Here is a 13,733-nt window from a genome sequence, read left to right on the forward strand (position 1 = left end):
CTGGAATAGCCTCTTTCCCATCAGGCTCTGTGTCCCTCCTAGGGTCTGGAATAGCCTCTTTCCCATCAGTCACTGTGTCCCTCCTAGGGTGGGAACAGCCTTTGTGTCAGTTGCTTTCCTCACCAAGGAGTAAACAACCCTCAGGGTGAGGGTGTTAATTATTTTGGCTCATGGTTTACTGGCATACAGGCCATCATGGTGGGAAAGACACGGTGTCTGGGACTCCATTCTTGGTGGTAGAAGCTTGCATGTGACTTTTTACACCTTGGTGGATCTGGAAGCAGAAAGCCTGAACAGAATGCAGAGAAATGGGCAGGTGTCAGTGCTGGACCATAAAGAAACCTTAAGGCCCACTGTCCAGCTGTCCACTTCCTCTAACTAGGCCCAGCCTCCTAAGGGTTCTACCCCAGTGTCCTAAAACAGCACCAGCACTTGGTGAGCAAGTATTTATTCAGACCCATGAGGCCGTGGGAGATAGTTACATGCAAAAGATACAGTAGCCTTTTTTTTTTTTTTTTTTTTGGTTTTTTGAGACAGGATTTCTCTGTGTAGCCCTGGCTGGCCTGGAACTCAGAAATCTGCCTGCCTCTGCCTCCCCAGTGCTGGGATTAAAGGCGTGTACCACTACTGCCCGGCACAGTAGCCTTTTAAAAAATTATTTTAAGTTATATGTTTTAGATTCTGTGTATGTATGTGTCCGTGTGTCTGTATGTGGCAATGTGCCTGAGTCTTAATTCTGGACGTCTAGCTATTGGTCACAAGATGATTTTCAGTACTGCACATTAGTTTCAGTTAAATTGTTTCTCTTCCTTTTAAATCGATTTATGAGCCAGGCAGTGGTGGCACATGACTTTAATCCCAGGACCCTGGAGGCAGGAGCAGGCAAATCTCTGTGTCTGTATTTAGATATGTACTCATGAGTGCAGTAGCCCATGGAGGTCAGAAGAGGACATCTGGTCCCTTGGAGCTGGAGGTTCGAGTATTTGTGAGCAGCCCCATGTGGGTTCTGGGATATGACCTCTAGTCTCCTGTAAAGAACATCTTAACCCTTGAGCCATCTCTCCAGCCCCTCTCCTTTTGTTTTTAACACTCCCGTGTATTCATACTGAATAGTCAGAACAAAGGAAACATTAAAATCTGCTTAGCCAGTGTTGGATGCTTTTATCTGTAGCCAGTAACTCCCGTGCAGTACTTAGTTAGTAATCGCAGCAACCCTGTACAAATATGTGGTTTTTCCAATTTATAAGTTCATGGATGAGAGTTGAAGAAGTGGCTCTCCTGAAAGTCTACAGCTAGTGTATGGCAGGGTGTGGACTGAGGGCTGACTCCGGAGTCTGTGTCTTTAATGTCTAAGCTTTGAAAGGTCATGAAGCAGTAGTGCTTCAGGGAAGACTCACAGAGGGAACACAGACAGGTGGAGGACGTGTCTTACGTGAACTGCTGTAAGGGAGTTAACTCAGTGCCTTGGTCTTGTTTGTTTGTTTGTTTGTTTGTTTTTCAAGACAGGGTTTCTCTGTGTAGCCCTGGCTGTCCTGGAACTCACTCTGTAGACCAGGCTGGCCTCAAACTCAGAAATCCACCTGCCTCTGCCTCCTGAGTGCTGGGACTAAAGGTGTGTGCCACCACTGCCTGGCTTAGTTTCTTGTTCTTAAGCCACCTGTCACATCAAAAGGTAATTCCCACTTGGGTTCCTGGGGAGGACTGGGACAGAAGTAGAAAGGCTAGTAAGAATCTCTTTTATATGTTTTATGTCATTTTTTCTTTTTCTTTATACCAAGAATCAAAATTATATATATATATTTCTTTTAAAACTATGGTAAGAAAACTATTAGAGCCAGGGGTTGGGGGTAGTAATATTTCTATTCTTATGTCTTACAGACTGATGTTCTGTTTAAATTGTAGTTCATAAACATAGTGCATTTATTAAGGAAAGTAGTGAGCAGACAACCTGGAAATTTTCGGTTAGAAGAAAACACTGCATATATCTGGCAAGCTTAAGAGGAAGTGGATTAATCTTGCCTGAAGCCTGCCCGACAAGGCTCAGATGATTGCTGAATAGGCTCAAGGGTGAATGATATGTATGGGAAGCTAGAGCCAGAGAATTACTTCTCTGTCTCCACTCCCACAAGTTAAACTCTCAGCAGTTAGGCATTCACTGAATGAAGCTTAGTGAGAAAGAACTTGATTGGGAAGGCCTCTGGTGTGATTTCCCAGCATTCCTCCTGCCCCCCCCCCACCCAAAAAAAAGCTGCTGGGTGGGGTTAGTAACCCAGAACTACTTTATCAGTACAAAGTTCATTAGATATATGGCTGTTCACAGATAGAAAAGTTGGGGTAAGGCCAAAGAAATACATGTATTTTTTAATTATTACTTCTGGATTTTATTTATGGTGTTCCTTAGTAATGATCACAACTTACTTGATTCTACCTGCAATACCAAGTATGTAAAGAAAATCAGTGTAGCTTGATTACAGTATAAGAAAATACCCTAGATACCCATTTTATTTTCATCTTAATTCTGAACAGCTAGCTATTGGTCACAAGATGGTTTTCAGTCCTACACATTAGTTTCAGTTACATTGTTTCTCTCCCTTTTTAAAAAAAGATTTATGAGCCAGGCGGTGGTGGCACATGACTTTAATCCCAGCACTCTTGAGGCAGGAGCAGGCAAATCTCTGAGTTTGAGGCCAGCCTGGTCTACAGAGTGAGTTCCAGGACAGCCAGGGCTACACAGAGGAACCCTGTCTTGAAAACTCGAAGAGAAGAGGGGGAAGGGGCAGGGGAGAGAGGTAGGGAGAGGGATGTTGGCTAAGACCTCAGCAGCGGGGCTGGTGAGATGGCTCAGTGGGTAAGAGCACCCGACTGCTCTTCCAAAGGTTCCGAGTTCAAATCCCAGCAACCACATGGTGGCTCACAACCATCTGTAACAAGATCTGACTCCCTCTTCTAGAGTGTCTGAAGACAGCTACAGTGTACTTACATATAATAAATAAATGAATCTAAAAAAAAATAAAATAAAAAAAAATAAAAAGACCTCAGCAGCCCCACTGGACCCTTCAGAGCATCCTTTACATTTTCTGTTGAAGCCAGGCATGGTAACACATACTTGTCATACCAGTGCTCAGGAGGCCAGCCTGGGCTAAATAGTGAGACTGACTCATAAACAGAGATTGGAGAGGCCCAGCACTCAGGAAGCAGAGGCAGTTGGGTCTCTGAATTCAAAGCCACCTGGTCTATACAGGGAGCTCTCAGCCTGCCAGGGCTACGTAGTGGCAATCACATGCGGTTGGGGTTTTTCTTGGCTGGTTTGGTTTTCATTTGTTTGTTTTAAACAGTTTGCACACAGGACCTTGCATATGCGGGACCAAAAGTGAGGCCATTCCCTGGCTCACCCCTCTTGTGCACTTATCAGCCCTAGTGTTCAAAATAGCAGCTTAGCAAGGCCAGATATCTTTTAGTTTTAGCTCCTAAGACTTCCATGTTGCGTGATACACACCTCACACTTAAGACTTTTTCACCTGCTGAGTTCATTTCTCCAGGCTTTGAAAGGCTTTGTTGACTATGGAAGAATGTGACAGGGTTTAAGAATAAATTCTGAAACTATGCCTTTTCCAAGTCGTTTTAGTGTGTATTTATTAAAGAACCTGTGCAGTTCATTGAGGCAGCCCTAAGCATTCAGTTAATATGTGTTAACTTGAATTCAGTTGATGGGACTAGTAGCTGGTTTCTAAAGTAACAAAACATTTCCTTTTTCCATTCAAGGTTTATCATGGCCTCCAGCCACACCGTGTTGATGCGACTGGTAGCTTCAGCATATTCTATCGCTCAAAAGGCAGGAACCATAGTCAGGTGTGTCATTGCTGAAGGAGACCTGGGCATCGTGCAGAAGGTACTACAAATCCTATCTGTTTCTGCAGTCATGATGTTTGTTCTTCATAGTGGGTAAAGATTGTCATATTCTAGACCAACTAACAATTAGAGTAATGGAGATCACAAGATCCTTAGTTTGGCTATCTGTTTTGAAAATAACTCCAGACTTTATCCAAGATCTTTGTATATATGACTGGATCTTTTGACTGAAGTTTACCTCCAGAGCAGACCCTAATCTATTTCATACAAAACCATGCGACCTTAGAACATGTGACATGTCTGTGAAAATCCATGCCTAGATAAGTATTTCTTACTTCATCCCAGCATGTGGGAGATGAAAGCAAGAGGTTCATAAGTTCAAGGCCAGCCTTGGCTATATAGCAAGTTCAAGGCCAACCTGAACTATGTGACACCCTGCTTCAAGCCCACCTCCATTCTTACTTCCCCAGCCCCCAAAATCAGGATGTCAAAGAGCGACTTCAGTACCCAGGGTAAACTGAATGGGGCGTAGAGTCAGCCATTGATCACTCAACGGACTTTTCTCTCAGGGAGCAAAGCTTGATTTTCTGGGGCAGTCACGCCCTGGGACCAGCGAGAGACTCTTTGACTCTTAGGGGGCTGGGGAGTAGGAAAAAAGGCAAAAGACAGGAAAGAATTACACACACACACACACACACACACACACACACACACACGCACGCACACTTGGTAGATGAAGCAAGACAAGCTCCAACAGCTTCACACATACATACATACACGTTCACACATTGGGTTGTCAGAGCAAAGCTCTAACCAATTTTACGTATATGCATACATGCATGCAAGCATATACGTGTTTGGTGGATGGAGCAAAGCTCCAGCGAGAAGCTCTTAACAACTTTATTTTTTCTCCACAGCTTATATATCCCAGCAAAATCTCTCCAGCAGCATAAAACTTACGATGTGCTTTACATTCTGTCTTTTCTTCTGGTGAATGATGCATAAGATAAACCTGTTCCCCTGCACCCTCACCTGACCAAATGCTCTACGAAATATGGATTTAAAAAAACAATTTATTCCCAAGAACCTACATACATTTGTAACTAAGTAACTTGTTATAGATTAACGAAGTATAAGCAAGCAAGGTAGTTTTCTCAGCCAGTTTCTTTTTATTGGCAGGCTGCAATTTGCAGATACAAAGAAAGGATCAGTTATTTTATTATTCATCTTAAAAAGTAATCTTACATAAATCTTAAAAGAATCACAAAGCTAAACTTTTATATAAAAACAATCACTCATTTCTTCTTTAAATCCTTAGGCTGCATTAATATCTACTCATTATCAGTTTTTTTATTAAATTATATCAGGAAGCTGAGGGCAAAAATGGATATAAGGTTTAGCAAGAGGGTCATGTCAGTTAGCGTCAGTCAGGCCGCTATTGTTCTTGTTCTCTAACCAAACAAACAAAAAGCCTCGTTCAACTAGTAAGAGTGCACCTTTCTAAACTTGAAATTGTTTTCTAAGATTTTCTATATCAGAGCCACTGGCAAAAACATCTTAACCTCACTCTACTAACAGTCTACTTCTCCAAATGCTTTCTGAGGGTGGTGGCCATTGCTTACTGTCTGCATTTCTATCTTCTTTCCAAGGATGGTGATCGAGCCATTAGTCTGCTCCAGCAGCAATGCTTGAAAACGATGAAGCACTCTGTTGTGAGTGCCAATGATGTTTCCCAGTAAGGGGCTTGGGGCCCCTTAGCTTCACACAACAGTAGATCAGGAAGGACATGAAGACTGAGAAGACAGCAAGCAGAGAGATCGTGGCAGCATGAAGTCCTCGGGATGTGAAGTCCTCAGCTCTGTCCTGGGGGCTCTACCTCTCCAAGGCACACCCATCCCGGCTGGACTAATTCCATAAGTTAGAATCCCACGAGTTCTAAAGCTGCTTTGCTGTGCTGTTCCTCTTGCACGGCCCTCAGCAGTAGGGGTTCTTTCTAAGTCATTGGAGACTCATCTTCAGGATGTCTGAGATACAAGGATGGTTGAGAGGAAGCTAGAGGGTTCTCTTCATACACTGATAATAGAGTTTTAGCTTCGCTTTGAAACGGTATAAAATCTCTTTCTTTGAGACAGAGTTTTGTCATGCTGCATTGGCTGGCCTGGGACTCACTGTAGACCAGGCTGGCCTAGGACTTCTGGTGAGCTTGCTTCTTCTGCTTTCCCAGTATGGGGTTGTAAAAAGCATGTGGCACCACACTGGGGTTTCCCGACTTTTAGCCCATGTAAAGCAGGTTGGTATCTAGAACCTTATGAAAGAGTTTCTCAATTAGAGAAGAAAATATTCCAAATAATTTAAAAGCACCTTTGCAAACTTGAACTGTTGTGGAGCTGGGAATGCAGTTCAGTGGTAGTGCCTTCTTGGTGTGTGTCAGGTGCGTGTGTGATCTCTATCAGCGCACACACACACGCTGTTTTTAAACTATGATTGTTTATTGGTATACAGTTTCACATGGTAGTACAAGCTGATCTCAGATTCGTGGCTGTCCTTCCATGTCCTGATTTTAGAGTCATGCAGTGCCATCCAGCCTCACTTCTCAGTCTTTTGTTTTGTTTTGTTTTTTTGGTTTTTTTCGAGACAGGGTTTCTCTGTGTAGCCCTGGCTGTCCTGGAACTCACTTTGTAGACCATGCTGGCCTGGAACTCAGAAATCCGCCTGCCTCTGCCTCCCGAGTGCTGGGATTAAAGGAGTGGGCCACCACGCCCGGCGTCACTCCTCAGTCTTAACTGCTGTTAATTCTCTGAGAAGCAGCAAGGGCCATCACTAGTTGATTCCTTGGGGTCATGTCTACCTTATACTTGGGAGTCGGAAGACTGATTATCCCGATTTGTACTAATATGGAGATTTGCATTCTTGGTTACAGACCTCGGCCACCGACCTGCAGACCAAAGCAGACCGCTTGGTACAGATGAGCATATGCTCTTCCCTGGCCCGGAAGTTCCCGAAGCTGACAATCATAGGGGAAGAGGTGAGAGGCGCGTGCCACTTGGATTCATACCCTACCTGCCATTGAGCCGTATGTTACGGTTAGTCTTAGCGTTGGCACTAACGTTCCAACACAAAGCGATCATTTTGCTTAGGGAAAAAAATCTGACTTTATGATATTTTGGTCCACTTACAGGCTAAGTCTCCATTTCTAGTGATGGGAGCTATGGTCACCATTGTAATACCATACGATGGACTCAGTGGTAGAAAGTTGCCTACTGTTTGTGAGGCTCTAAGGTGGGAGACATCTCAGTCCTAAGACCATGTGGCTCACATATGTGAGGTCCTGGGTTGGAGCCCCTGCATCAGCAGAGTCGGCAAGGTTCTGGAACTCTAAGATGACTGGGCTTGGTTTGCTTGTCTGCTTGTCCGTCATTTCGGATTGGACTTGTGTACTTACAACTGAAACAATAGACTATGTTTTGGTTTTGGTTTTTATTAAGTTAGTTCGTTGACAATTTAGTGCATACATATAATACATTCTGATTACCCTCATACTTTGGATTCTCCTCCCCTCCCCTTCTTCCTCGCCCCCCCCCCATCCCATTCCCAAATTCATGCCATTTGCTTTATTTCCCTTCCCACTTAGTTGATTCAGGATCATCCATGTGACCATTTCTTTGGGACCATTCATTGGTCATCAGTGGTGCACAGCTGAAAGCAATGGCTTCCCCTTTCCCTGAATCAGTCTGTAGGAAATGGTTCTGCAGTGAAGGAGAGAGAGAGTGCTGGTCTGCATCTCTCCTCCACCTCTGCTTAACTGTTGGCGGACTCATTCTTTCTCAGACCCAGCGCAGTCATCTGTGGTTGTTGAGAGTTCATGCTTGCACTGGCTCTCACCCCAGTAATGATATTTTGCAGCCCTTCTCCCTGTTTTTCAGCTCTTACCATCTTTCTGCCCCTCTCCTACAAAGCCTGGTAAACCTTAGAGGGGATGGTATAAATGTCTTATTTAGAGCTGAGCAATCAGCTGTAAGTTTGTCTTATTAGGCCTTCATATATCTCTCCCTTCATTGTAGTTCTCTAGAAAGAGAATCTTCTCTGACTAAGGCTGAGTGGTAATTCGCTATGTGAATAAACATGTATATGTAGAAGGCTGTTGGACGCTGTGTGGCTTTAGTAAAGCTGTAGAATTTCACTCCCTGAGAGGACGAATGGCCTCCCTTTTTATACACTGAGTGGGTCTCCAGACACGGAGTGTCTTTAACGTACTCAGCGTGGATTCCCATGCTGGAGTAGACCTCACATTCTATCAGGAGCAGGTAGTTATCCCCTAACAGTGCCAACACTGTTGTTGTACCAGTGAGCACAGCTTGCCTGACAGATGGTGCTGTAGTTTGTCAGGTGCACAGATGGGCAGTACTTTCTTCCCCAGCAGCTTGCAGAGAAAATGTGTCCAGGTCTGACTTCTTTGTCTCTTGCAACCAAAGTGTGTGGTGTCATTAGCAGTAAGGTCTTAGCATCTAATGCTAGTGGGCAACCAAGAAAAATGACAAGTGCCTATATTGTCTTAGGGGCCAGTGGGACCTCCGTGACCAACTTATCAGGAAGGATAATTTCACAGGGGAGCAGTTTCTAGCTATCTCCCTTCCAACTTAAAAAAAATGCATCCTAGTTACTGTGAGTAAATTGAAAATCAACAGATAAGTTAGTTTCCAACAGTGAGATGTCAGGCCTCTGGGCCTGTGGAAGACAGCAATATTCCATGTACTGGAATACCTGGCCATGTGCAGGAATAGCTGGGCTACGGATGCTGTTCTTAGTGTTGTAAGGAATCTCCACACCAGTTTCCATATGGCTGCACTGGTTTCCCACCAGCAATGAAGGAGTTCCTCTTTTCCACCCTCACCAGCACTGACTGTCTTTCGGTTTCTTACAGATTGCCATTCTGACAAGACAAGATGAAATCTCAGAGCAGCTCTAATTTGTACTTCCTTTTGTGCTGATGATATCAAATACTTTTTAAAATGTTTATTTTTCAATCCTATTACTTTTGAGAATTCTCTGTTCAGTTCTTGCTGTTATTTGTTGACATAGGGTCTTTCTCTATGTATCCCTGGCTATGTAGACCAGAGTTACCTCAAAGCTGACATAGATCCATCTACTTTTACCTCCCAGGTGCTGGGATTAGAGGCATGCAGATTTTTAAAGTTATTAATATTTATTTGTGATTGTGTGTGTACCTGTGTTTGATCTGTGTATGTGGGTGGATGTTTTGCTTTCCTGGATATCTCTGCTCCACATGTGAGCCAGTTACCTCTTCTGTGGCCAGAAGAGGGCATCGGATGCCCTGGAACTGGAGTTAGGATGGTTGTGAGCTGCCTGTGGGTGCTGGAGAGCAAGCCTGGGTCCTCGGGAGAGCAGCATTGTTCTTACCTCCTAGCCCACTCTCCAGCTCCGGGGGTTGATTCTTGTTCAAGTCAGCAGAGAAGGCTCGAGCTTCCCTCTTCTCCGTGTAGACATCCAGTCTTCCCAGCGCCAGTTTGAGGTGCTCCTTCTTCCTCCGTGTATTTTTGGTGTGTTTTTCAAGAATCAGGTGGCTGTAATTGTATGGCATTAGTCCGGGGTTTCCATTCTGTTGCACTGATGTACACATCGGGTTTTGTGCCAGCACCGTGCCCTTTGTTACCCTGGTTCTGTAGTGTTATTTTGGCCCAGAATTTCTTTGGCTGCCTGGGCCTTTTGTGTTTTGCATCACTCATTCTGCGGATCCATGAGCAGGGAGACCGTTCATCTACTAGTCTCTGCCTTGATTTCTTTCTTTAGAGGTTTTTGAGACAGGGTCTCACTATATAGTCTTGGCTGACCAGGAACTCAGTGTGTAGACCAGGCTGGCCTCAAACTCACAGAGTTCTGCCTGCCTCTGCCTCCTGAGTGCTGGGGTTTAAGGCTTATGCCACTGGGCCTGGGATTTCCTCTGATTTTAAAGTTTTCATTGTAGAGGTTCTTCACTTCTTTGCTTGGTTTCCTCTGAGGTATTTTGTTTATTAAGGCTGCTATAAATGGGATTGTTTTTCTGATTTCTTCTTCACCTTGTTTGCCATTGGTATAAAAAAGCATGCCATGTTTGTATCCTGACACTGCAAAAGTGTTAGTAATTCTAGGAGCTTTCTAGTGGAGACTGTAGGGTCTCCCATGTACAGCATTATATTCTCTATAGACAGGAACATGCTGACTTCTTTATTTCCTACCTATATTCCTTTCCCATCTTGTTTTTATTGTTTTAGCTAAGACTAAAACACCAAATCGATGGCCCTGTCTCACTTCTAGTTTTAATGTTGATGTTTGTTTGTCAGGGTCTCATTATTTAGCGCAGGCTGGCCTTGAATTCTTCCTGCTTCACCCAACCAAGTGCTGGGATTACCAGTACACAGGGCTCTATAAAAAAGTTTTTGTTTTTGTTATTGTTTTTATTTCTCTCTTCTCTGCACTCACATTGCCCCTCTGGTGCTGGAGATCATGCCAGAGTCTCATGTATGCTGGGCAATTGCTGACCACTGAGCTGGATCCCAGGCCCCTTGTGTAACTCAATGCCAAGTTCATTCCCACTGTCTCAGCCTCCCAGCATTCCAAAGGAAATTGGGGAAACAGAAATATTTAAGAAAATGGATGTATTTACAATTTTAGGTCAACAGATATGAGGAAAAAGGTTTTGGGTTCCTTCTAGATGTTCCTGAATCAGGGTTTACATGTGGCTAGGACCCAGCCGTGAGGCTGTCATCACAACTGTGAGACTTTCTGTGAGGATGCCGTTCCTGGTGCTCACACTTCAAACTAGGATGGAAGCTCCTGGGCCAATCCTAGCTGCTCACTTCATCTCTTCCGGCTCCTGCTCGTCTTATACTCGGTTTGCTATAAAAGCTCTAGATATTAGAGGCAAACAGAAGTGGCTAGGCATCCCGTTGCTGTGTATCCTGTTAGATATCCACACGATGCATTGTGGGAACCAACAGCTGTAGGAGTGTCACCTTGCCTGTGCTCTAGGACCTGCCTCCTGGGGAAGTGGATCAAGAGCTGATTGAAGACGGGCAGTGGGAGGAGATCCTGAAGCAGCCGTGCCCATCGCAGTACAGTGCTATCAAGGAGGAAGACGTAAGGTCCATCTGCGTGCTTTGTGCTCTCTTAGTCCGGGGCTGCTGCCACTGGGAAGCAAATACAGTTTGTCCATAAGATGGAAAGTTTGTGGTGACAAAATAGGAGCAGCCAGTCATGGAGTCTGCCAGAACCAGCAGAAGTAGCAGGGAATACATGGATGTGTGACCAACCCTCAGCTCTCTGCCCTCTGCAGATCTCCTGTCTTCTGAAACCATTATTAAAAGTAGGTTTCATAAGAGTCTTCACTCTTAGGTAGATTTGGTAAGAAAGCATTATGTGGGCAGTGGGACTGGTCATTTCTGAAAACCATAGACATCTTGTCAGTTGGGCTGAAGCGGTGGGTTGGAAGTTAAGAGCTGGTGGTGAGGACCCAGGTTCGACTCTCAGCAACCACACTGGGTGGCTAACACTGCCTGTTCCTCCAGCTCCAGGGATCCTGGTTTTAAATCACTCAACATTGCACTTACAGAAACATTACTATGAGGGATAAATTCTGTTCTGTGGGAAGAAGGATAAAAGGATAAGAAGACATGACATCAGAAGCCACCCACTGTGCTGAGAGTGCATGGGAAGAAATTCTGGCTCGTGTTAAGTCCTAAGCCAGAGGGATTTCTCTCTAGTCCAGCACCCAGTTTACAAGCCATGCCATTTTCCTAGGTTACTGTGACTTGTGTCCTTAGTCAGTGTGTACAGGCCAGGCATGGTGGTATGTACCTATAGTCCTAGCACTTGAGAGGCAGAGGCAGGTGGGTCTGTGAGTTTAAGGCCAGCGTGGTCTGTGTAGTGAGTACCAGGACAGTCAGGGCTATGTAGAGAGATCCTGTCTTAAAAACACCACAAAAAAAAAAAAAAAAAAAAAAAAAAGAAAGAAAAATCCGCAGGAACATATTTCTATGTAAATGAGTAAGGACTTTACACTGTCCAAGCTGTTCTCAGCGCCTTGTGGGAACTTCNAAAAAGAAAAAGAAAAGAAAAAAGAAAGAAAAATCCGCAGGAACATATTTCTATGTAAATGAGTAAGGACTTTACACTGTCCAAGCTGTTCTCAGCGCCTTGTGGGAACTTCTCCCTGTAGCGCCATCTAGAGCAAAGCTAGAGCATGACATTGTGCTTAGTGTTCAAGTTGCTGCTTACAGTGGACATTTATCAGCTAAGAACTGTAAACTTGCCAGGGTTCCTAAGTCAGGCTTTGTTTACTTTAAAGGACTCACTCCATGACTGTGAAGCTTTGTTGACAGTTACGAAGCTGACGATGGTGGCTTAAGCCACCCATAATAATGTGTTCAAACAGCTTCGAAGGGGTAGTTTTAGTCTATCTAATTCTCTGAATGCTACATACTTAATATGGACATTGCCTTTTTTTTTCCCTATTTTTATTTTGCAGCTTGTGGTTTGGGTTGACCCCTTAGATGGCACCAAGGAATACACTGAAGGTAAGTGTCTCTCCTCCACACGTCCTACACTCAGGCTGTGACACACACGGTGCGTTCCTGGGTCAGATGAAAAGTTGCTGTTGTGCTCTGTCTGTTGTCATACACTAGAAGAGCTCATCCCCAGGTAGCACCTCACATACTCTACCAGCTCCAGAGCTGAGGCCCCTCCTGGGGAATCACCGTTGTATACTTCCTTTCCTGAGGGATTGTGCTGACATGTCTGACTGGGCTAAAGAAATGCTCCGCCACCCCTGGTCCCATAGCATCCCCTCACCTGAGGTTGTCACGGGTAAGAAAACCAGAAGGCATCGAATTAAATCCAGAGGTGTAAAAGTCAGGAGGAGTTGTGTGAGAGCTCACACCTGTAATCTCAGCACACTGGGGCAGAGGCACTGCTTTGAGTTTCAGGCCATCTTGAGTGCTATACATGGCAAGTCTTGGGTCAGCCTGGGTTAGAGCAAGACCTTTTCTAGGCAAGGCAAGAAGTTATTCAGAAGAACCCAGTCTCAGAGCTGGACTTTGGGTTTTATTTGTTTGTTTGTTTGTTTGTTTTTATTTTTCAAGACAGGGTTTCTCTGTGTAGCCCTGGTTGTCCTAGAACTCACTTTGTAGACCAGACTGACCTCGAACTCAGAAATCTGCCTGCCTCTGCCTCCCGAGTGCTGGAATTAAAGGTGTGCACCACCACTGCCTGGCTTAGACTTCGAGTTTTAAAAGCCTAGAGTTGTAGTTTTGAAATAAAGATCTGCATTGAGAACTTGTGAGGCTGAGGCAGGAAGACTGTGAGGTCAGCCTGGCCTTCACAGTGAGTTTCAGGTCAGCCTGAGATAGAGGAGCAGTGTGAGGCCAGAAGGACCCCACAAAGAAAGACCTCCACAGCGCTGCTTCTAATGGGTCCAGCTTCGAGGGGCTTTCTCACAGCTGCCAGAGAGAATGTTGTTGGCCCCTGGAGGAGATAGAGTGATAGTGACTCTGTGTGTGTGTGTGTGTGTGTGTGTGTGTGTGTGTGTGTAAATATATACTGTGAGGGTGCATGTATGCAACATGCATATGTACTGTGAAGATGTGTGAGAGGCAGTGTGTTCACATGTGTGTCTGTGAGTATAACCCATGCGTATGTAATCTAGGGGGTGTACATATCTACTCTGTGTGTGTGTGTGTGTGAGAGAGAGAGAGAGGTGCATGTACTCTGTGTGTGTGTGTGTGTGTATGTGTGTGTGTGTGAGAGAGAGAGAGAGGTGCATGTACTCTGTGTGTGTGTGTGTGTGTGTGTGTGTGTGTGAGAGAGAGAGAGAGGTGCATGTACTCTGTGTG

The 13,733-nt window shown here is 44.8% G+C and overlaps 1 protein-coding gene across 2 annotated transcripts in view; it reads left to right on the forward strand.

Annotated features, from left to right (window-relative positions):
- Positions 1 to 13,733, forward strand: part of Bpnt1 (3'(2'), 5'-bisphosphate nucleotidase 1) — a 25,667-nt gene that overhangs the window by 2,799 nt on the left and 9,135 nt on the right. For both annotated transcript variants that reach the window (XM_021162654.2, XM_021162661.2), the window contains exons 2-5: positions 3,763 to 3,889; positions 6,770 to 6,874; positions 10,876 to 10,983; positions 12,371 to 12,419. In XM_021162654.2, coding sequence (XP_021018313.1) covers positions 3,770 to 3,889; positions 6,770 to 6,874; positions 10,876 to 10,983; positions 12,371 to 12,419 — 382 coding nt within the window. In that variant the 5' untranslated portion in view covers positions 3,763 to 3,769. The remainder of the gene's footprint in view (positions 1 to 3,762; positions 3,890 to 6,769; positions 6,875 to 10,875; positions 10,984 to 12,370; positions 12,420 to 13,733) is intronic.

This window comes from Mus caroli, chromosome 1 (assembly GCF_900094665.2).
Source record: "Mus caroli chromosome 1, CAROLI_EIJ_v1.1, whole genome shotgun sequence".
NCBI classification, from domain to species: domain Eukaryota; kingdom Metazoa; phylum Chordata; class Mammalia; order Rodentia; family Muridae; genus Mus; species Mus caroli.